Genomic DNA, 22,677 nt, shown 5'->3' with positions numbered 1-22,677 from the left:
GAAAAATGACTCTAACATAGCGATGTGGATACCCTGGACATCGTCTATTTGTTTCCATATTAAATTAGCTCAGTTTACAAGTAATACAAGATATTTTTTTTAACTGCCAGTCTAGATCCCTCAGTTTAGGCTCTGAAAGTTACACTGGGTATGTCTACTAAGTCCAGGTCTGTGGGACCCAGGCTTGTGGACTCAGTGTTTCCAAGCCTGTGCTTGAGTGTCCACTCTACATTGCAAACCTGGGTTTACAATTCCTGAACCCATTTTACAGTGTGTTAATATGTCCATGCAGCACTACACAGACCACTTGGCATGGGTCTGCAACATCAGTTGCATCCTTGCTGCAAAATGACAGGGCTTGCACCTGACTTATGGCAGAATTTGCGCTCTGACAAACCCCCCAACAGGATCTTAGAACCCACATCCTGAGTACTTGCTGGCCTGACTCAGACTGATTTGTTGGATTTTTCCTGAGCCAGAGTCCAGGCTTAGAGTGCAGTGTAGACATGCACACTGTGTCCTTTACTTCTCAGCATCATCTGCCGTCCAAACTTAGCCATCAGTTGCACATATGCAGGCCTGGGACTGCCTTTGGGTTTACACAGTTGCATTTGAATTGAAGTTAGTAAATAATTCTCTCGATTATGTAAGATAAGGAATAGTGCCCTCCCTCTCAGCAGTGTTGGCTTTGCAAGGGTAGCAGGAGTAAACAGCAGTAGAAATGTATTTTTGTTACTACAGTCAGATAAATCTCTGAAGGTTGCACTCAGAGAGCACATCTACTGGGTCAGTTAAATGTTTACATAGTCATTTTTCTTAGGAGGCCATATTTTAAGGTTAATTGAGTGAATTGTAGTTGTTGTCTATTATGTATAAACAGTACTTTAAAATCGTGTTTCTTCTTAATTTAGTATTAAGGATAGAAATGATTAAGTAGTCTCTGAATTTAGACTTTTTCAGTAATAATAATAATAATAATAATTAATAATTTTCCTATTCTCAAATTATCCATGAACCATTTTGGGCTTAACTGTGGAAAATTCCTGATCCAATCCTGTTCTCAGAAATAGCTGTTCTCGGGGTTTAATGAAGCAGTTAAGCCCATCTCTGTCAGCCTTACCAAACTTACCTAATGGACAAGCTCTTTACCTATTTTCTTTTTTTCTAATTAACAGCTTGGTCAACTTCCAAGACCTCCTTGGATGCATATCTCACTAACTTTACTATCTATAATCTCTTTCACTGATTCCCATTTGAATCTCATGGTACAGACACTGACTCAGTGGTTTCATTTCTTTCCCCAACCTTCATGTCTACCTGGCTTCTGGCTTCAATCTTGCATCTGTGGGCCTCACGCCTCAGGAACCTTGTATTGCATTTTCCTTCTACCAGTGAATTCCTCCATGCGGCCTTGTCTTCCTGTTTCTATAACAGTTCTTCTATCCCACTCATTACTGGCTCAAATTCACTTTTTTTGCACTGCTCCCTCGCTAGTACTCTGATTGAACAAGCCATACACAGAAGATTATATGCACTGAAAGAAATTTCCTCCTGTTGTTCTCAAATTATTGGGAAGCAGTTTACAGAGCTTGTTAGCCAGAGCATGAATCTCTAGTGACCGCTCTGTAGCTGCTCTGCTTACAGCATGTAAGGTTGAAACAAAGTAATTGAGATAACTATGAAAAAGGACAGTATTTGACAAGGAAACCTCAAATACATTTACTTGAGAAGCCCAATATAAAACAGTTAGTCTGGACAAAGAACTATGGGGTTCCCCCCGACCCCTGTGTCAGTGTAATCTTCACTGCTATTAGATTACACTTCTGTTCATTTATTTTAAAACATTTCCCACAAGTCTTATCTGACCTGTCAACCTCTATCATCTCTAGATCTAAAAAAGAAGAAAGAGACAAATTCTTCTGTTAAAACCCCTTGTGAGTCAGACACGGCGTAATTGTATTTCTGTTTTACACCAATATCATGGCTTAGTAAACAAAGCTATACCCAATGGTAAATGTGTTAATCCTTCTCAGTGGTATCAATTTCCAGAGCTTTGGTTCCATGAAATGAAATATCTATTGGTATGTTTACCATTGCCAGTCCAGATTCATAAGGTTGCATTGACTAGATTTTTTAACTGTAAAAAATCAATACAGGTTGGGTTTTTTTATATACAAATTGGATTTGGATCAGGAAGAAAATATTCCACAGATGAGAAATAAAACTGGACAGAAAAACGTGATTAAAAACATCAAATTGTGAGGGGAATTCCTCTAACTATTGCATCAGTCTCTGCTGACTTCTTTGTCTGTCCAGTGATTATTTTCTTACACAAATTGTCAAGAAAATTAAGGCTCCAAGTTTGCAAAAGGTATTTTCCAAATTAATCTAGCATTATAAGTAATTGTATTAAAATTTTAAAAATCCACTTACATGCAGATATTTTATAAAGTAAGCAGACTGTACCCTATAATAACCTAGCTGGTGAGATTGTTGATGGCAGCATTCCTACTGGAAATCAGGAAAGCTGTTTTTTGAGTACTTAATGCATCATAAATATATCCATTGAGATGGAGTAGGATTATTTCCAGAAAGCAATTAATATAGTTACTCCAGTGATGGGAAGGCATTATTATGAGTAACATACAAAAAGATAAAGCATCTTTAGTTCCAATGTTGTTGTTTTTTTTTGTGGTTTAGGCTGTGGCACTATGATGGGGTAGTCTGCCTACATTCAGGATAGTGGTGCCTAGTGGTCAGCCCACCCCCATCATGTGGAGTGACCCATTCAGATTGTGAAAGGTGTGATACGGATATAGATACACACACACACACACACACAAAGATCTAGGAGATACTGATAAAGAGAAAGTGTCCCAGGAATAGGTAATGCTTGGGAGGAAATCTCATCTCTGTGTCTTTGCGGGCCTGGGACCAGGAGCCTTGAAGAGAAGGTGGAGTAATGCTCCTCTCTTTCTTATCCAACCAATTGGAGATAAACTGGGGAATGGGGCCAGCATAAATGCTTCCCCCTCCCTTATAGCAGGGAAGACACCAGCAGGAGAATACTGGTCTGCTGAACCTTCTGAGGGCTAATTGAGGGGAAAGAAGCCAGCTGAGGGAGAAGTGGGCTAAAATCCTGTAGCTGGCTAATTTAAAACTAGGATTGGTAGAATTAGATTTTTTTAAAAAATAATTTTGATGGATAATATTGATGTTTATTTTTCAGCATTTTTTTATTTGTATCAATAGAAATGTTCACAGTTGTGGGAAATTTATGAGGATCTCAGACAATGGGAGGCAGACAATATTTATTTAATGGCAGTAGACGTTGAGATTCAAAAAGTTAAAATTTTATAACCGTTAAACACAAATTGCCAATATCACATGTCAAAGTATACAGAGTAAATGTCCTTAAATCAAACTTTAATACGTTCTCTAGTAGCATTTTTCTTACTTTGCCTATCTGTAAATTTCAATTAGTATCGATGGAAATATTTTGTCATGGTTTGTGTGCATGTGGTGAAATTAATGTATACCAATATTTACCAATAAAATCAAATCCTTCCAAACCTACTTACAACCCAGCTCCAAGAAGGAGAGCTGGGGACTCCTGGCTTAAGAAGAGACAGAGGGACTGGCTAATTTATAGCCCAGCTTCAAGGAGGAGAGCTGAGGACACCTGTTCTGAAAGAGGTGACTAGGAGTCTTCTGTGCACCCAGACTGGAGTGATCTAGGGCAACTAACCGAAGTGAGTTACACTAGTAGAAGGAGTTAATAAATCAGACCTCATGAAAGGGTACATGTCTTGAACCAATTTAGTCTGAATTGACTGAAAGAACCTGAGGGGTCCCTGACTGCAATATACCTACAGAGCCATGACTGGCTGCAAGGGGGCAGGCTGGATGGTAACACCTCATGGCAGGTACAAACGTAAGTAATGTAACTTGGAAGTCTGAGAAATGATATGTCACAAATATTTTCTCTGAATTAAACTTAAAAGCGAAGAGCTAACAGTTAAATTTAAAGTGAAATAGATTGTTTGGGGTAGTGTTGGCTCTTCCATATGGGCAGGATAAGTGGTCATGTTGTGCTGATGGGCTATATTGTACTGAATAGGTATCTGGATAATGGTTTTCAGTGCATGTAACCCAAACACAGCATACTTTGATGTTGAGACCTTGATTTTTTTGCCAGCCTTACCTCACTGAGGAGTATCCCACTCCATGAGTAACCCTTTAGAAACCAATGGGACTGCTCATCGAGTAAGGCATTCCTTAACATGAGCAATGGCATGACAATCGTATGTATTCACTAGGCACAATTAAAAGCGGAAGCATCCAACATTTTGCAGTTTCCAGTAAATCCACCATTAATCACAGTTGCAGGAATTGTTTTTGGGACAAATCTAACAGACAACACAGAAGAGAGAGAGAAAACTGGGTATCAGTCAGGTTTTTTGATTCCCATTCCTCTTCCTCTTGGCCAGCCATTCAGGCTGTTGCTCGCATAGGTGTTAACAGTCTAATTAGCGTCTAGGGTCTACTTATACCCATTTGTCCTTCAGCGGCAATGCTGGACTATTATATATTATATCTTCAATTCATAAAACATTTCACATACAGGGCTAGCTCCTCAGCTCATATTAAATCAGCACAGCTGCATTGAAGACAATGATCCAAAAGAGAATCTGGCCTAACAACAGTTCAAGTCTAATCTTTCATCCCATGGTAAACATCTTAGAAGGGTGTTACCCAGCAATAAGATAAAATTTTAAAGCCTATGGGGCCATGGGAGAATAAGAAAAATTAAAATCAGACCAAATAATGAGACGAAATCAAGAAAACAAAGTGACAGAAATGAAATGCTGGGAGAGAAAGAGAGAGAAGGTCTATAAAAACGTTGGATGATTTGTGAAGTATAAAAGGAAGTCCATGTGTTTCCATCACAACCCTAACTGATACAACAATTCCAGCAAAAGCCCTAGTGTAAACATAGTTATACCAGCAAAAAGTCCTTTTGCTAATATAATTGATTTCATTTGGAGAACTGGAACCTTTTCTAGTGTAGACAATGCCTCCATTTGGTGTCATTCAGAAATAGCACCATCACTTTTGAAACTTGCAATTTAAGTTTTTGAACTTTTGTGGGAGAAAAAATTATGTTAATAAAATCAGTTGCTGAAAAATGAAAGATAGAACAGAGTTGTCTCCAGGACACAGCAGGCAGGTAATTTAAAAAGCTGAGGAATATTGTTGAAATTATTATGCAAGCTTATTAAATGCAATGTATATTTAAATTGAAAAAAACCTTTCTTTATTAGGCCTAGATAGGTGAATTTTCATAGCCTCCAGCAGTTAAGCATATTGGGTAAAAGTCAGGTTAGATTAATTTCTAATCTTTATGGAAATCCATTTTTAATAAATATATTTCCAAGTTATGAATATGACACTTAAGGGTTTAGAATATCTGTAGCACAAGGCTCATCATTTAAAAGTAAAATGAAAATGTTTTTTATTTTAAGATTATTTGAAAACTTTTGTTGACATATATTTTTATATTTTTACATAATATTCTAGTGGAGTTATTCCTGAAGTATGTTGAACTAACATAGAAATCTCATCATTAGAAACTATAAAATATTTAGCTTTAATTTTCTTTTTCCTATTATGCAATTAGAAACTTCTTGTAAAACACAGTTAAGAGAACTCATTGTTGACTTAGATAATTAAAATAAAGAATATGAAGTGAATTTTTAATGCTTTTTAGATTAACCCCAGAATGATCAACATGTTTGTCTCCTTTTCAAGAATATCTACTAGTAATGCTTCAGACGGTATATGATATCTTCTAACAAAATTAATGAACATTCAGAATTAAGGACATGTCAGTAAAGATTCCTAACTGCTTCAGTTGAACATGGTTTTTTAGACGTTGCTTGCTCATTAGTTGGTGGAAAGCTGAGGAGTCTGAATGCTAGATGTGATATACATAAGAGTATATCTCATAAAAGCCTGTAAGCAGGGGTCAGTTTGAGCCAGAGGCACTCATCAGCTGAGGCAAGCAAGGCACAACTTTACTAAGAATTCCCAGCAGCTACAAAATACATTTTGCCTATTCTATGTTATTTAATTGCTGAATAGATACAGATTTGAGGACAAACTGTGATTGGATTTAAATATCACAGCTCTTTCTCTCCAGTAGCAAAATGCAATGTAAGAAAGTTCGAAGAATGTAGTGCTTGATGCATGAGGCTCAAAACTTCATATAGTTAATTGTGCCTCAAGAAGCTGTCTTGCTACCATGGCAATTTACCATACCCAGGAGTCACTTTATAAGTATACTACAATGGTAACCAGTACTTGGTGAGGACGTGGAAGGATTGTAGAAGTTAAGTTTGAGCTGCAGAGGGCGGAAATGGGGCCTGCACCTTCTGGGACCCTCCCCTGGGTGTGGACCCTGTGCATGTGGACAATGAACCACCACCGCGCCCTGGGAGCACCTTGTGCTCTGTCACCTCTGAGGGTACGTCTACACTACGGGATTATTCCGATTTTACATAAACCGGTTTTATAAAACAGATTGTATAAAGTCGAGTGCACGCGGCCACACTAAGCACATTAATTTGGCGGTGTGCGTCCATGGTCCGAAGCTAGCATCGATTTCCAGAGCGTTGCACTGTGGGTAGCTATTCCGTAGCTATCTCATAGTTCCCGCAGTCTTCCCCGCCCCTTAGAATTCTGGGTTGAGAGCCCAGTGGCTGATGGGGCAAAAATCATTGACGCGGGTGGTTCTGGGTAAATGTCGTCAGTCATTCCTTCCTCCGGGAAAGCAACGGCAGACAATCATTTCACGCCCTTTTTCCCTGGATTGCCCTGGCAGATGCCATAGCACGGCAACCATGGAGCCCATTCAGTTTTTTTTTTTTTTTTTACAGTCACCATATGTGTACTGGATGCTGCGGACAGAGGCAATACTCCAGCACTACAGAGCAGCATTCATTTGCTTTTACATGATAGCAGAGACGGTTATCAGTTTTTCTGTACCGTCTGCTGCCGGTGTAAATTGGCAATGAGATGACGGTTATCTGTCCTTCTGTACTTACTGCTGCTATCATGGTGCCCCTGGCTGAGATTGGCCAGGGGCGCAAAGGCAAAACTGGGAATGACTCCCCGAGTCAATCCCTCCTTTATGCTTTTTAAAAATAGTCAGTCCTGCCTAGAGTATGGGGCAAGTGTACTAGAGAACCAGTGTATCAGAGAGCACAGCTGCTCCGTGTCAGATCCCGCAGAAATAATGAGCTACATGCCATTCACGGGGAGTGCCACTGCAACAACCCCACTCATTGCTTCCCTCCTCCCCCAACCTTCCTGGGCTACCGTGGCAGTGTCCCCCCCATTTGTGTCATGAAGTTATAAAGAATGCAGGAATAAGAAACAGTGACTTGTTAGTGAGATAAAATGAGGGGGAGGCAGCCTCCCGGTGCTATGACAGTCCAGGCAGAACATTAAGCGGTGCGGGGGAGAGAAGCCCAGCATGCCGCTGCTATGACAGTCCAGGCAGGACATTAAGCAGTGCGGGGGAGAGAAGCCCAGCATGCCGCTGCTATGACAGTCCAGGCAGGGCAGAATCTTTTCTTTACACAGGAAAGGGAGGGGGCTGATGGAGCTCAGCCCCCAGTTGCTATGATGAGGACGGTTACCAGCCGTTCTGTACCATCTACTGGGAATGATCGAGAATCATTCCTATTTTCACCCAGGCGCCCCTGGCCAGCCTCATCTGAAGCCAGCCAGGAGCACTCACGGGTTGATAACAAGGCCTGCTACCAGTCCTACTGCACCATCTGCCACCGGGCAGGGGAGAGGAGTGGATACTGCTCTTCACTGCTGCAGCATCGCGTCTACCAGCAGCATTCAGTAGACGTAGGACGACATTGAAAGAAGTCAAGAAACAATTTCTTTCTCTTTTCTTTCACGTGGGGGGGGAGTAAATTGACGAGCTATTCCCTGAACCATGCCGGACAATGTGTTTGAATCTACGGGCCTTGGGAGCTCAGCCAAGAATGCAAATACTTTTCAGAGACTGCTGGGGGACTGTGGGATAGCTGGAGTCCTCAGTACCCCCTCCCTTCCTCCATGAGCATCCATTTGAGTCTCTGGCTTCCCGTTACGCTTCTCACGCAGCACTGTGTAGCCTGTAGATTTTTTTTTTCAAACGCTTTGGCATTTCGTCTTCTGTAACGGAGCTTTGATAGAACAGATTTGTTTCCCCATACAGCGATCAGATCCAGTATCTCCCGTACGGTCCATGCTGGAGCTCTTTTTGGATTTGGGACTGCATTGCCACTCGTGCTGATCAGAGCTTCACGCTGGGCGAACAGGAAAGGAAAATCAAAATTTCGCAGGGCTTTTCCTGTTTACCTGGCCACTGCATCCGAGTTGAGATTGCTGTCCAGAGCGGTCACAGTGGTGCACTGTGGGATACCGCCCGGAGGCCAATACTGCCGATTTGCGGCCACACTAACCCTAATCCTATATGGTAATACCGATTTTAGCGTTACTCCTCTCGTTGCGGAGGAGTACAGAAACTGATTTAAAGAGCCCTGTATATCGATATAAAGGGCCTCGTAGTGTGGACGGGTACAGCATTAAATCGGTTTAACACTGCTAAAATCGGATTAAAAGCGTAGTGTAGACCAGGCTTGAGTAGCAAAGGGAATAGCAGCTCCTGTTCCCACATCTGCCTGTTGCTTATCACTAGAAATAAACTAACCTTTTAATAACTACTAAATTACACACTGTGTGGGAGTGGAAATAACTCTTTTGTGATCTGTGCCTCACCTGTCAAAAAAGTCACGAACTGTCACTGGTTTGAGCCAGTTCTCAGCACTCTTCCAACACTTTGCTAGAAGTCCTGTCAGTTTCTGCAGAACCTAAGGTTTTATTTAATAACAAAATGAAGTCCCTAGCCCTTATGTTCGCAAAGATCTTGTTTCAGTTGTAAACTGGTGCAGTGCATGTAAAAACCCTAGGCCAGATCCTCAGTTGGTGTAATTGTAGAGGCTCACTTAACTTCAGTGGAGATCAGAAAATCTACACCACCTGAGGATCTGGTCTGTTAGCTCTCCAGCCGAATGGCAATCCCCCACACACCTTCACAGTTATAGAAAGTCCAAGTACAGCTGAACCATTTCTCTTCTGTGCAGTAAGGCAAGCCATGCAGAAGAGCATCACACAGAGAAGATTTAGAGATGTGGCAAGGAGGTGCAGGAAATTTCATTTGTGGATCCATTATGTAAAATGACAAGCCTGAACTCTTCAGTGTAGAGAAGGAGCTTCACAAATATAATATGTTACCCTATAGGTGGTGTAAGTGATTGACAATGGAATATAATACACAAAGCCTCAGGCTGGTGGATATTGCCCAACAGAATTCACTTTTTGAATCCAAAGAGGATTTTTTTTTAATTATAGTAGTTTATTATGCATTTTAAGGAGCAATGGAGTGGAAGGAAATGAAGGTTTTTCCTACTTCTTCCCCTTCCCTATTGCTTTACCTCTCTGGTTGGCTTCTTCTCATTTCAATTTATAATCGTGTCTTCATGGAGCCATAGTAGCTGACACTTGCCTATCAGGCTCAGTCAAATCCAAGATATTTTGCATAGCTGCTCTGGTTCCTGGAGCACTGCTCATCTGGGCTGGTTCTGAGTCCTTAAAGCATCTGTTGTTGTAAAAGGAAGAACAGACATAATTTAACAAAGGGATCAGTATAGCAATTGCATGATCTTTGGGCTTTTTTATAATGTGACATTTATGGACAGAATTGTTTGGGACCATCTATCTATTTTGGGGTTTTATATTCTGCTCATCACCGTAGTATCTCAGCACCATCCGCTGTGGAGTATTCTTTTGTTTGACTTCCTTTGTGAACATGATCTATCAGGACAAACAGAAATGTAGTCAGCTAGTGTTTCTCCCAGGTTCGGGGATTTTATGCATATGTTTTTCTCCAGGAGGAGCTAAAGAGTTTGTTATGTGTTTGGATATTCAAAACAAGGTAGCTTGACTTGAAAGCACATGCTTAGTCATATTTATTAGGTGAGCTACTGGTTTTAAACTGCAATCTTCTGTGTGCTTGTGCTACTTTGCTGTAGTTAGGATGGGCATTAGGTTTGATTTCTGGTGCCTTGCCTGAGAACAGAAATCTGCGGACAGTCATAAGAACTGTGCTTGGATCTCCTCACCTGAAGAATCCATCTGTAGGGTTGTCTTAAACAGCATTTTTAGGAGCTTGATATTAAATTGTTGAAATAATAATAGAAACCTGAGAGTTCAAACTCTGCCTACAGAGTGCTGATGTGTCAAGTGGTTGAGCAAGAGGAGGCAACTGAACATTCTCCGCTTTGCAGCCTTATTATAGAGAAATGTTGTTGAAGTTCACCATTCTCTTTCAAAGGAAAACAGTGTCCATCCTCCAACACAGTCACTGCCCTCATTAGTTCATGGCAGGAATTGTTCTCAAATTTTCCTTTGACTCCTGAAGATATATGAAGAGATCACTGTTCTAGAACTGTTGTCCTTTTGATTGAGCAAAGTGAGGCCCTACACTCAATTTGATGGCGTTTCTCTGTCTCAGTGCAATGCAATAACTTTTGAACTCTGCATCTGATCTGTTCTAAAATGTCAGGAAATATTCTAGGGATCAGTGCCCAGAAGCCCATTGAATTTGGTTAAAATCTGAAAACTCGAAACGGATATGGGGGACACGTGGTGCCACTGGCATCTGATTAGGGGCACGAGGATTAGAGGAGAATGAGGGGGCACACAGAACCCCTGGCATGGGGGGCAGAATGTGGGTTCCTGGAATGGAGGGAAGTGGTCAATGGGAGTACTCAGATCTGCTGGTATGAGAGAAGAGGGAAACAGAGCACACAGAGACTGGGGTTGTTACACTGGTTATTTCACAGCATATGGAATGAAGAACATGACTTAATATTTTTGAAGTTTTTCACAAGTATGTGTTTATGTTTCCATTTTCAGCCTGCTCTCCTCATTTCATCCAAGCCAATAAAAGGCTGTCATTTTAATTGGTGATCTAGATTTAGATTGGCAATATTGAGATAAAGCAATAACAATATCCTGGGTCATCCAGTCCACGTCTTTTACTCATAAGGCTGATTGTACTCACTGCAATTTGTTACATGAGATTAGACAAGGGCAAACTATTTTTGCCATATTTCTGGTCTACTTGAACAGTGTGGATTCTGGACATGCTGACAATGGCTGGAGGTGATGTAGGAGTCACCACACTGACACTGATACTTCTGTGCCTGGCTAAGTTTAACATGTGAAAAGCAGCAACAGTGCAGGATTTGGGCCTATCTAATTACAGATATCCTCATCTGGTGTAAACTAACCTGAGCCAGATCCTCGACTGGTATAAATTAGCATAGTTCTATTAAAGTCAATGGAGCTATGCTAATTTATACCAGCTGAGAAACTGGCCTGTACTCCCAGGCTAAGTGGTAGGGTGTAATTTGCTGCGCTGGAAGAATTTACCCAAAATAGTAAATTTTGTGGATATAACATTTTTGGGAGACAACTGAAGAGTCTGTTGAATAAAATTGTTCTTCTTTAGGTAAGCAAAGGAGAAATGCTGAACTTTATCCAGATTTAATTTATATAAGTGTTGTGCCTTGCAACATGCTAAAAGCACTCAGTAATACTAAATTATTTCAATAAAACCTGAAAGTCTGTCTGTCTATTTTTTCATGCTCCCTTGCAATATATTTCCCAAGGCAATACGTTTGTATTTTAGCATAATTTTGTCATTTTTGTAGCCTATAAGGTTAATATATATTTTATCTACATAGGATGTTTTTAAAAGGTATTGATGAATAAAACTGCTCATGACCCTGAAACATTAAAAATGACATTCCTATACATACGTTGTAAATCACACAGCTGTCAACATCTGTAATGTTGCATGGTTTGGTTTTCATTACTTTTTTATTCCTGTTGAAAGATTGAAATTGATAAGGAATTTAAATATGTACTTTTAAAAAAAATTCATATATATTGTCATTTTTTGCCATTACAGACATTCAAGGGGGAGTGTTTATATATAATAGTTCAGAGTAAGAAATTATCATTCTTTAAAACCTGTCAGGGGAAAATCGTTCCACCATTTGGTATGTTACACTTTTTAAATCACTTTTTAAATCAGAACTGACATGGGTATTTCGGCTTATATTTACAGTGCTATCAACTAGCTTCTGGGAAGGAGGAGGAAACATTCCTCTGGCAGGTTAATTGCAGAATAACAAGCAAATTCTGTCTGCTGACACTAAGTATTTTAAATAAATTTAAACTACATTGAGCCCTCTTATAATGAAACCATTCTTTTCACAGAATAACTTCACTCTAAGTGGAGGTAGAATTGCAATTGGCATGTTGTGATTTATTAAAACAATTCAGGACTTGTAATTCTCCTTCACTATGAATGGAGTGTCACTAGGGCCCCATCCATGCAGAAAAATTTACTGTGACTAGAAATGACTTGCAAGAACTGATCTTGTCATCATGGAATAGTTTTTATAGTTTGACCAGCCAGCCATTGATGGGCAAGAGTAAAGGTTTTTAAATACAAACCTTGAAAACCATTGCAGAATTTGGGACATATTCCTGTGTTGAGCGGCCTATATGTGGGTAATATTGTATTTTTCCAGGGCTATGGGTTGCTTGCTGTTTAACATACATTATTTTCTTTCTGTGTATTAGCTCGTTGGCTTTTATTGCCATAAGGGAAGGCCACTACCATCATTACAAACTGTTTAATATCCCTGTGATCACTTTGCTGTAATAGATTAGTCACACTTTGTCTTTTAACTCAATCCACCTGGATCCTGTACTTTGAGAATTGCTTAAATAAAAACTGTGTCCTAGATTTCTGAAAACACCTATCAGAATCAGGGATGGGTGTGTGATACATTGGCTTAGGGCCTGATCCAAAATGCACCCAAGTAAATGAAAATCTTATTGGTTTCAGTGGGCTTTGGATCAAGGTCCTATGGCATGCAATTAGTGGCTGGCCCTAACAAATATAAGGCTTGCTACTTACCTGCTGCTAAAGAAGGAGTAGTTCATATGGTTGCAGCCTATATTTCATGATAGGAGTCCTGCATTCAATCACTCTTGCAGACAGGTGTCTATATGCTTTATCAATGCATAGTCCATAACAAAACATGAAATTACCATCTAAAAGTATGTATTCTTTGAATCCCATGTAGAATTATGCACTATGGACTGTGGTAACCACGGTGTTTGTTCAAGAGGAATATGCCAATGTGAAGAAGGCTGGGTAGGACCAAGCTGTGAGGAACGTACATGCCACTCTCACTGTGCTGAACATGGTCAGTGCAAAGATGGGAAGTGTGAGTGCAGCCCTGGATGGGAAGGGGATCACTGCACCATTGGTAAGATTTTTACGTTCTTTTTTGTTTTTGTTTTTTTTTTAAAGCTGACTAGCTAATAGGAAGATCTGCTGCTGCCATCGACTTCAAGAACTCTTGGAAAAATTAGAGAGCCAAATTCAGGCCTGGAGTATAGAGATGCCACTCCACTGACTTTGATGAACTGGCACACACTTACACCAGATCTGTATTTGTCCCACAGCGTGTGGTCAGTGCAGCCTTTGCTTTACATGCAACAATACTGATGTAATAGTTGGAAATATCAAATCAAAGATAGATATAGAGATATAGAGATATATAAAAATAGGTTACATTCTAATACACATCTAAACTACATTCCTATAGGTACTGAGAATCATAAAAAAATACTTAAAAATTATTAATAGAAGTTGTGAGGGGATGAAACTAGCAGGCAGCTTAAATAATTCTAAATCTGTTGCCTTTATATCAGAGTACTTAAATATTTTGCTTGTCACAAGAGATGGTTTTATAGCAGCAGACTACCACAATATTGTTAATAAGTTAAAGCTTATGAATCTTTTCAGAAGTCCTTACTCAGCTGTACAAATGTTAATTGTTATATTTTAATAAAATGTGACACATTTTTACAAAGCTTAATAGTATTTCTTGCCAAAATGTCATTACTGTTTTCCCGGAGCATTCTTATTCTTAAACATTTTAATTGCACGTAAGAGACCAGGATACCTAATTTTGAGAGGTAGGCAGTCCAGACTTTCATGCTTTGCAAATACAGTGCCTATATTTTTTCTTTACTGTATTATGAAAATTTGGCTCTTCCTCATTTAATTAAATGGCAAAATTCTATAGCAAGTGATTCAATTACCTTATAATACCTGCTTATAGGGCGTAAAATTGACAAAAAATAAAGAGAATTTTCTTTATTCTTAGTAAAAAATATTTTGTTCAAGAGATTTGTTTTTGTTTTTAAAAGGAAGATAACTAAGCAATGACTGAATTAAGTAGAAGGCACAGCTTGCATTACACATGGTAGCGCCCATAATATTAAAGAACAATAACTGAAGAACACGCCTAGCTGCAATTATTGTTTATTGCTATATGAGTCCTTTCTGACCTCCTGGATAACAAAATCAGCTATTTGTTTTATTCAAAGTGGTAGGAATAGACCTGATTGCAATAAGAGAAAGGGAATTTATCTTAACTGAAGTATGGTAAACTATTACCAAATGATTTCTTTGTTTTCATTCTAGTGGAGAAATTCGATCTATCACAGTTTTGTTTTTTCTTTTTTAAGCTCACTACTTAGATGCTGTGCGAGGTAAGCTTTTCATATCAGCATTGCAAAGGAATAATGAAAGGATACAAAAAGTGTTGGGAATAGGGGTATTTGTGTGACTTGTTCCCTTTTGAGCCTCCCACTTCCTGTACTGTTAAGATACAATATTTATCCAGGATAGGTCAAATGGATGACTGGATAGGTAGGTATATATTTACAGAGAAGTGTAGTTTGTCTAAAAAATATCAGTACATTCTGCATTCTTAGCTCTTTATATTGTCCCAATATTTCATCAGAAGCGGAGGTATCTAAAGTAAGCATGACTGGAATGTTGCTTTTGCATTTGGTTACCAATTTCCATATATATGTAATATGCTACGTGAGATGAGTCAGATTTCTGCTCATGGTTTCCATTCACGGAGCGATGACAGCACTGAGGACTTGGTATTACCAGAATAATTTGTGTCAATCCTTCCTTCTATTAGAACAACATTTCCATATTTTTATCATCAGCAGCTAGAGAGTAGGTTTCATTTGTGAAGGAAATATGCTTTTCTAAGACTTTGGAGGTGGAGGAGAAATGTAAAATAATGCATGTTTTAAGACATGGCATTGTACAGTACTGTGTGAGGTTTTGAGTTATCAGAGGAATTTATAAATATTTGCTCTACCCCACACCCAGGTTGGTTGCTGCTTTGAGCAATTTGTGTGTTTGCCCTTTGGCAGAAAATGCTATCTAGGCTAGAGATGAAATACTTTATTAAACCATTCCAGACCCAAAGAGCTAAATTCTGTGTTGATTTGCACCCTGTGCATGTCCTTTGACATGAATTTGCTCTGCAGGGTCTATGGCTTGTTTCTGGCCCTACATGTCTGTCCTTCATAATTTGGAAGCAATCTCTCAGTCCTAGCCACACTATTGTGTAAAAAATCACACTGTCCCCTGGGAAGATGGCTCTCAGCAGAGATATGAGACGAAGCAGGATTCCAAAAGGATTGGACACTTATTTATGTATTTATTATTTTTATCTCTTCAGAATTGAATAACAATAAGAAATGTTCATATAAAAAGCCCTAGGTTACCTGAGAATTATAAAGGACATTCATAAAGGACAACCACCCAAGGCAAAATATAATCATTAAATATACCAATAATGAATTAACTCAGCTGGCCAATAAATCAAAACAGGAAAACAGCCCCTTTAATCTCCACGGGAACATACCCTCAACTCTCCTCACACAAAAAAAATCTATGAAATGAATGGCTTTGACAGTGTACTGGAAGATTGTCAAGATCAAGCTATTTCAGACCAACAAGGAACAAGTTCTAGAGTCCCAGGGCCCTTATAGACAGCATCTTACCAGCAGACCCTCTCTATTTTATAATGGGGGCGGGGGGAATATAGCTCAAGCATTTCTGCTGATGGCAACTATGGCAGCATGTCGGGGGGAGGGGCGGAGGAGGTGATTCTTCAGATAGGCAGAGGCTAGGAAATTAAAGGCATTCTAAGTTGTAAGTAACAATTTAAACTCTACCAGGAGACCAGTAGGCAGCTGATGCAGATCTTGGAGCCATGGTGTGACATATAATTTATGTGGGTAACAAGAACTATCCAGAGCTATAAAAGTAAGGATTAAAAAAGCCAAACACAAGGATCCTGGAAAGAAACAACACTCTGACTTTTGGGAGTTAGAAAAAAATGTTCTCTGTGTGCAGACTATTCTGTAATGCACCTTTCTCTGAAGCACATGATACTGGCCACTCTGAGCCAGAATACTGGACTAGGTGGACCACTACAGAAGTTGGTCCAATAAAAGGTATTACCTCATGCATTTTGTGTCTCAAAGTGGACCACTGGTATTTAGGCTCTGTCTCTTTGGCTGGCAGTTCCAAACACCTTTTGCAATATCTCCTTTAGTGGCTGCCAGAAACCCCTGCAGACTGAGTCTTCCTTTACTCTTGGAATCAAATCTTTTCCATTTGATAGTGCAGAAGGATCAACATGCACTTTCAGATATAGAGAGGCACTGAATTCCTGTGAGTCCATTCTGGCAAGGAGAAAGCATTCATTTATAAAGGGATGACAGTTGTAGTGTTAAATTGATTGATTGCTAAGCTCTATCCATTGCCTTTTGGCTCCCTATGTGGTAAGATAAAGATCTGACAAAAATCTGTACTGGCACCAAACTATACAAGCAGATGGACATAAGTGAGCACATCCAAGAGATTATCTATCTGTCATACTGAGCAAGAAACCTAGTTGAAAATGCCGAAATTACTGTTAATTCAGAGTTTACAAACCCTGGGGATGATGCAATTGATCCATTTTTAGATCTAGTTTCATAATTTAGAGAAAGAAACCAAAACATTTCCTAAAGCCACCAAAGGACAAGTGTTTGTCTTATTTGAACTGGATACAGAGTTGTAAGGAAGTGGGAGGAGGCATTACAATAAAAAGCCCCTGTGACGGGTTGGATCACAGAACCCCGCCTTGGGAGCTGCCACCCGATGTGCCAAGACTACCTCTGCTCCTGTTTTCCCTGCCAGCTTGGGAACTCAACACCCTGTCTTGCTGAGCCAGACACTCCCGTCTGCTCCAGCAAAGACCCAGGGTCTGAATTACTTGCCCCAAAAGCTGCAGGTTTACCTGAAAGCAGCTAACAGAAGTGTTCTTGTCTTTAACACCCAGATGCCCAACTCCCAATGGGGTCTAAACCCAAATAAGTCTGTTTTACCCTGTATAAAGCTTATGCAGGGTAAACTCATAAATTGTTCACCCTCTACTACACTGATAGAGAGAGATGCACAGTTGTTTGCTCCCCCAGGTATTAAAACATATTCTGAGTTATTTAATAAGTAAAAAGTGATTTTATTAAATACAGAAAGTAGGATTGAAGTGGTTCTGAGTAGTAACAGAACAAAGTAAGTCACCAAGCAAAATAAAATAAAATGCAAAATCTATGTCTAATCAAACTGAATGCAGATAATTTCACCCTTATTGATGCTTCAGTAAGTTTTTTTCCTCAGACTGGACACCTTCCAGGCCTTGGCACAATACTTTCCCCTGGTACAGCTCTTGTTCCAGCTCAGGTGGTAGCCAGGGGATTCTTCATGATGGCTCTTCCTTCTTTGTTCTCTTCCACTCCTTTACATATCTTTTGCATAAGGCAGAAATCCTTTGTCCCTCTCTGGGTTCCAACCCTCTCCTTCTCAATGGAAAGACACCAGGTTAAAGATGGATTCCAGTTTAGGTGACATGATCACATGTCACTGCAAGACTTCATTGCCCACTTGCCAGCACACACATCTACAGGAAGACTTACAGGTAAAACAGAGCCATCTGCAGACAATTGTCCTGGTTAATGGGAGTCATCAAGATTCCAAACCACCATTAATGGCCCACACTTCGCATAATTACAGTAGGCTCTCAAAATTATATTTCATATTTCTAGTTTCAGATACAAGAGTGGTACATTTATACAAATAGGATGATCACACTCAGATTATAAGCTTTTTAATTATAACTGACAAGAGACCTTTTGCATGAAGCATATTCCAGTTACATTATACTCACTCATTAGCATATTTTTATAAAACCATATAGACTGCTACATAACACCCCCCATTTTCTTTCCCTAGGAAAGTACTTCAGAATGAATCAGAACAGGCTTCCCTAGCCCTGCTCAGTTTATGTGGGTTTCCACACCTACAGTATCTGCTGCTTCCAGATTCGGTCACCTAAAATTATTTGCCTACGTTTTGTAAACTCATCTTTTGTGTCAAAGTTTCATATAGAAACTCTGTCATGAGCACACAGTTGATACTAGGTATGAAGATAAAAAGATAAAAAGAAGTTATTTGTATGTGCAAAGCAGATAGATAGATTTCTGATTACTCAATTTGTGTGTGCACATACTATTAGTACACCCACATCTGAGTTTTTGTGTCCACAAGATTTTAGGCACCAAAAAATAAGCCTTTTTAACTTAGGCATGCTTTTCTAGGCAAGCAGAGTTGAATATTTGTCCAAGAATGTGGCTGGAGTCCAAAGTAGATCAACTGATATCATTTGAAAGTAGCAAATATTGTTATGTAATTTTAAAGAAACTCTTGCATGAAGCCTTGTTCTTTACATTTTCTTCTCTAGATGGCTGCCCGGGTCTGTGTTATGGAAATGGGAGGTGCACTCTTGATCAGAATGGATGGCACTGCGTGTGTCAGGTGGGATGGAGTGGCACAGGATGTAACGTTGTCATGGAAATGGTGTGTGGGGATAATATGGATAATGATGGAGGTACTGTGCATGCTCCTTTATTTACTTTTTAGTTCCTACGCAGTTCATTCACTGCTGTCCCATATCTTGTCTTTATGTGAGTTTGTCTTTTCTATCATAGAGGCCCAATGCTGTATCCCTTTCTAATATGAATAGTCCTGTTGACTTCAGTTGGATTACTCCCTTGAATGAGTAGTTTCAGGGTCTGACCTTTGTACTGTAAGCTCTTTGGAGAGGAAATCTATCTCCCTGCTTATATGGTCTCCATCATCATACTACCAGAATGTGTTTTGAAAAAATCCATGTTTTTCATCATAATTATGTTGTTCTTTTATTTCCTTCCAAGAAAACCTGAAATAACTCCATTAACTATAAACATGCCTTATGAGGAGCTGTAGTCTTTGTCAGACTGACAATACACACACAAATGAAATTTTAAATTCTGTCCTAACATACATGTGTGACTAACAGAATGTACATTGATACGTTATCATAATATCAATATTATGAAAGAAATTCTTCAGAAAATATGAAATCATACGTTGAGACATGCTCTTATTAAGCAAATTAGTTCCTTAATTTTAACAGAGTCACAGTTATAACAGGAAATTGTGGCACATAATTTTGAGACGTTGCTGAGCAAATCAGTAGCAAGTATGCTGAGGATCGCTAAGCCAGAGGTAACTTTAAAATATATCATGTGACCTAAACATAAAAACATAACAATGTACAGTTAAAGCAGCGTCTCTCTTGCTCTATTTTCCCCTGTTGGATAGTGTATTTGCAGTTAAGTATTCCCAGTCACTGCGTTCCTCATTTCACTCCAATGATTCATAGATTTTTAAGACTAGAAGGGGCCATTGTGATCATCTGTTCTGTGAAACACAGGCCATAAGAAAATTCACGTTTAAGTCCAATAGCTGCTTAAACTAGAATATATCTTTTAGAAAAATATCCAGTCTTGATTTAAGGGTTTTCCATCCCACAACCCAAGCTAAGCCGTGAAGATTAGTTTCTTCCAGTCATTAATTACCCTCATTGTTAAAAACATACACCTTATTTCTAGTCTGAATTTATCTAGCTTGAACTTGCAGCCATTGGCACTTGTTATATCTTTGTCCACTAGATTGAAGAGACCTCTGTTACCTCCTCTATTCCGTTCTCTATGTGGGTACTTATAGACAGTGATCACGTCACCCCCTTAACCTTATTTTTTATAACCTAAACAGAAAGAGCTCCTTGAGTCTTTCACTAAAGGCATGTTTTCCAATACTTTATTCGTGGCTCTTCTCTGAACCCTCTCCAATTTTTTGAATTGTGGACACCAAAAAGAGACACAGTATTCCAGTAGCAGTCGCACCAGTGCCAAATACAAAGATAATATAACCTCCTTACTCCTACTTTTTTAGCCACAGTATCACACTCAGAGCTCATATTCAGTGGGTTACCCATCATGATCCAAAAGCTTTCTCAGAGTCACTCCCTCCCAGGATAGAGTCCCCCATCCTGGAAGGGATGGCCTTCATTCTTTGTTCCTAGATATATGACCCTTACATTTGGCAATATTGAAATGCATATTACTACTCACATTATTTGCTTGTGTCCAGCTTACCAAGTCATCCAGATTGCTCTGTATCAGTGACCTGCCCTCTGTCATTTACCACTCCTCCAATCTTGTGTCATCTGCAGATTTATCAGTAATGGTTGTATGTTTTCGTCCAGGTCGTTTTTTAAAAGTGTTAAATAAGATAGATCCAAGAATCGACTCCTATGGGATCCCCACTAGAAACAGACCCACTCAGTGATATTTCCCCGTTCACAGTTACACTTTGAGACCTATCAGCCAGTTTTTCATCCATTTAATGTGTTCACTTTGATTGTTTTCCATATGGACCCCTATGACCTTTTGGCACTGCCATCATAATGTCTGAATCCAATTCAGAGTTGTCCTCCTGTTATTCCAATTTGCCCTCTATCATCCTTCCTTTTTCACTTTATTTCCCCTTTAAGAGTAATGGTGCCTAGGGATCAACCCACCCCTATCACATGACGTGGCTGTTAAGATTTAGAAAGATCTGCTAGAGCGAAAGACCGCCGTATAGGTAAAGAGAAAATGGTCCTAGGATAAGAAGCATTTGGCAGAAACTCCCATCGCTGTTTCTTTAAAGGCCTGAGATCAGGAGTCTTGCAGAGTAGGCAGGGCAAGGTTCCCCTCTCACCCCTTTAGTAGCTTTAGTATGGGGACCATGTATATATTGCCTTCTCCCTCACAGCAGGGCAGACAACAGCAGGGGAAAGTCTACCTGGAAAAATCTCCAAGCCTAAGGGTGGAATGACTGCTTGGGAAAAGGCCAGCTGAAGTAGAAGCTGTCTGAGGCTCTACAGCTTGCCTAATTTACAACTCCAGCTCCAAGGAGGAAAGGTAGGGGCCTTCAGTCTTAAGGAGGGAGACAGAGGAATTGTCCAAAATACAACTTATTACCAGGAGGAGGACTGAGGCCTTCTGAACACGGGGAGGAAACTGACTAGGACTTTTACATGGACCCATAGTCGGCATGAACTTGAGCTGCTAAATAAGTGAGTGGTCCTCTAGAGAGAAAATAAACCAAACTCCCAAAGGGGGTTGAACTAATCTGGTCTGGTTAATTGTATGAAAGGACCCAGGGGATGCTGAGTTCAGCGCACCTGCAGGACCATGGTGGGGCCATAAGGAAATGTGTTGGAGAGCTTCACCCCATGACACTCCTCCATCCACGACCCATAAACTCACTCTATTCTTCCAATCTATGTACTCTAATCTGTATCCCTTCACACAGCATTCCACTCTCGGGGTCACTACTCTCTCCCCTGCTCTCCAAACCACTGACTTACTTACACTGTCTCCCTTTAAATCTGTCCATAAAACCCTGTTTATCCTACAATATATGTAAAGCATTTTCTGATACACTCTGTGAACTAGTTCTATATAAATTGCCTCATATTGTGGTTTTTGCCTGCTTTATATTCTGCAGTAACAGTGAGTTATTGAGAGTTGGCAGTATTAACTCTAAATCTCCTTGAATTTGTCAGTTTAAAGCAGATACTTAACATCATTTCACTGTAAATTTAAAAATTATTTTTATGGTAGCGTAATGTATGGGGACAGGTCCATTGAAATTAAAATTAAAGATAAGTGGGGAGAGAAATACTTAATTTGCCTGGTTGCTACAGCTGGGCTAACTGCCATTAGTTTCACTTCACAATCAGTTGTTTTTTACAAAAAAATTGAATTTTTTTTCACATTAAAATCACTTCTTTTTCCATCTTAAATTCATAGGGCCTGATTCTACTCTCACTTACACTGGTATAAATCAGAAGTAATTCCATTGAAGTTAATTGTATTACACTAGTGTTAAATTGGTAAGGGATCAGAAGCAGATTTCCAGGCCTTGTATACATAAAACCACAGAAATTAGATCTGGAAAAGATCTGTTACATTACCCACTCCAACCCCTGTGCCACTGTAGGATTGTTCCTTAGAGCATACTTTCTAACTCTTGGTCTCGTCTAGTTGTACGTGTACCATATCATTAGGTTTCCACATGGGAAAGGTCCCATTAAGGCTGATTGTGTTTAGTTTAAATATTTATGTCTTTATGCAGAGATCTTGGGAAGTGTTCTGAGCTCTGAGATCCTT

General features: G+C 39.6%; 1 protein-coding gene across 11 annotated transcripts in view; it reads left to right on the top strand.

The window, feature by feature from the left end:
• The window catches only part of TENM1 (teneurin transmembrane protein 1), a 1,412,425-nt gene that overhangs the window by 1,260,562 nt on the left and 129,186 nt on the right, over positions 1-22,677 (top strand). For 8 of the 11 annotated variants that reach the window (XM_050964455.1, XM_050964457.1, XM_050964453.1 and 5 more), the window contains 3 exons: positions 13,290-13,475; positions 14,746-14,769; positions 18,876-19,022. In XM_050964455.1, the coding sequence (XP_050820412.1) occupies positions 13,290-13,475; positions 14,746-14,769; positions 18,876-19,022 (357 nt within the window). The remainder of the gene's footprint in view (positions 1-13,289; positions 13,476-14,745; positions 14,770-18,875; positions 19,023-22,677) is intronic. The other 3 variants (XM_050964456.1, XM_050964454.1, XM_050964458.1) reach the window with 2 other exon arrangements.

This window comes from Gopherus flavomarginatus, chromosome 8, assembly GCF_025201925.1.
Source record: "Gopherus flavomarginatus isolate rGopFla2 chromosome 8, rGopFla2.mat.asm, whole genome shotgun sequence".
NCBI lineage: Eukaryota > Metazoa > Chordata > Testudines > Testudinidae > Gopherus > Gopherus flavomarginatus.
The sequence above is the reverse complement of the archived record's forward strand: the minus strand, read 5'-3'. Positions and strand labels throughout refer to the sequence as shown.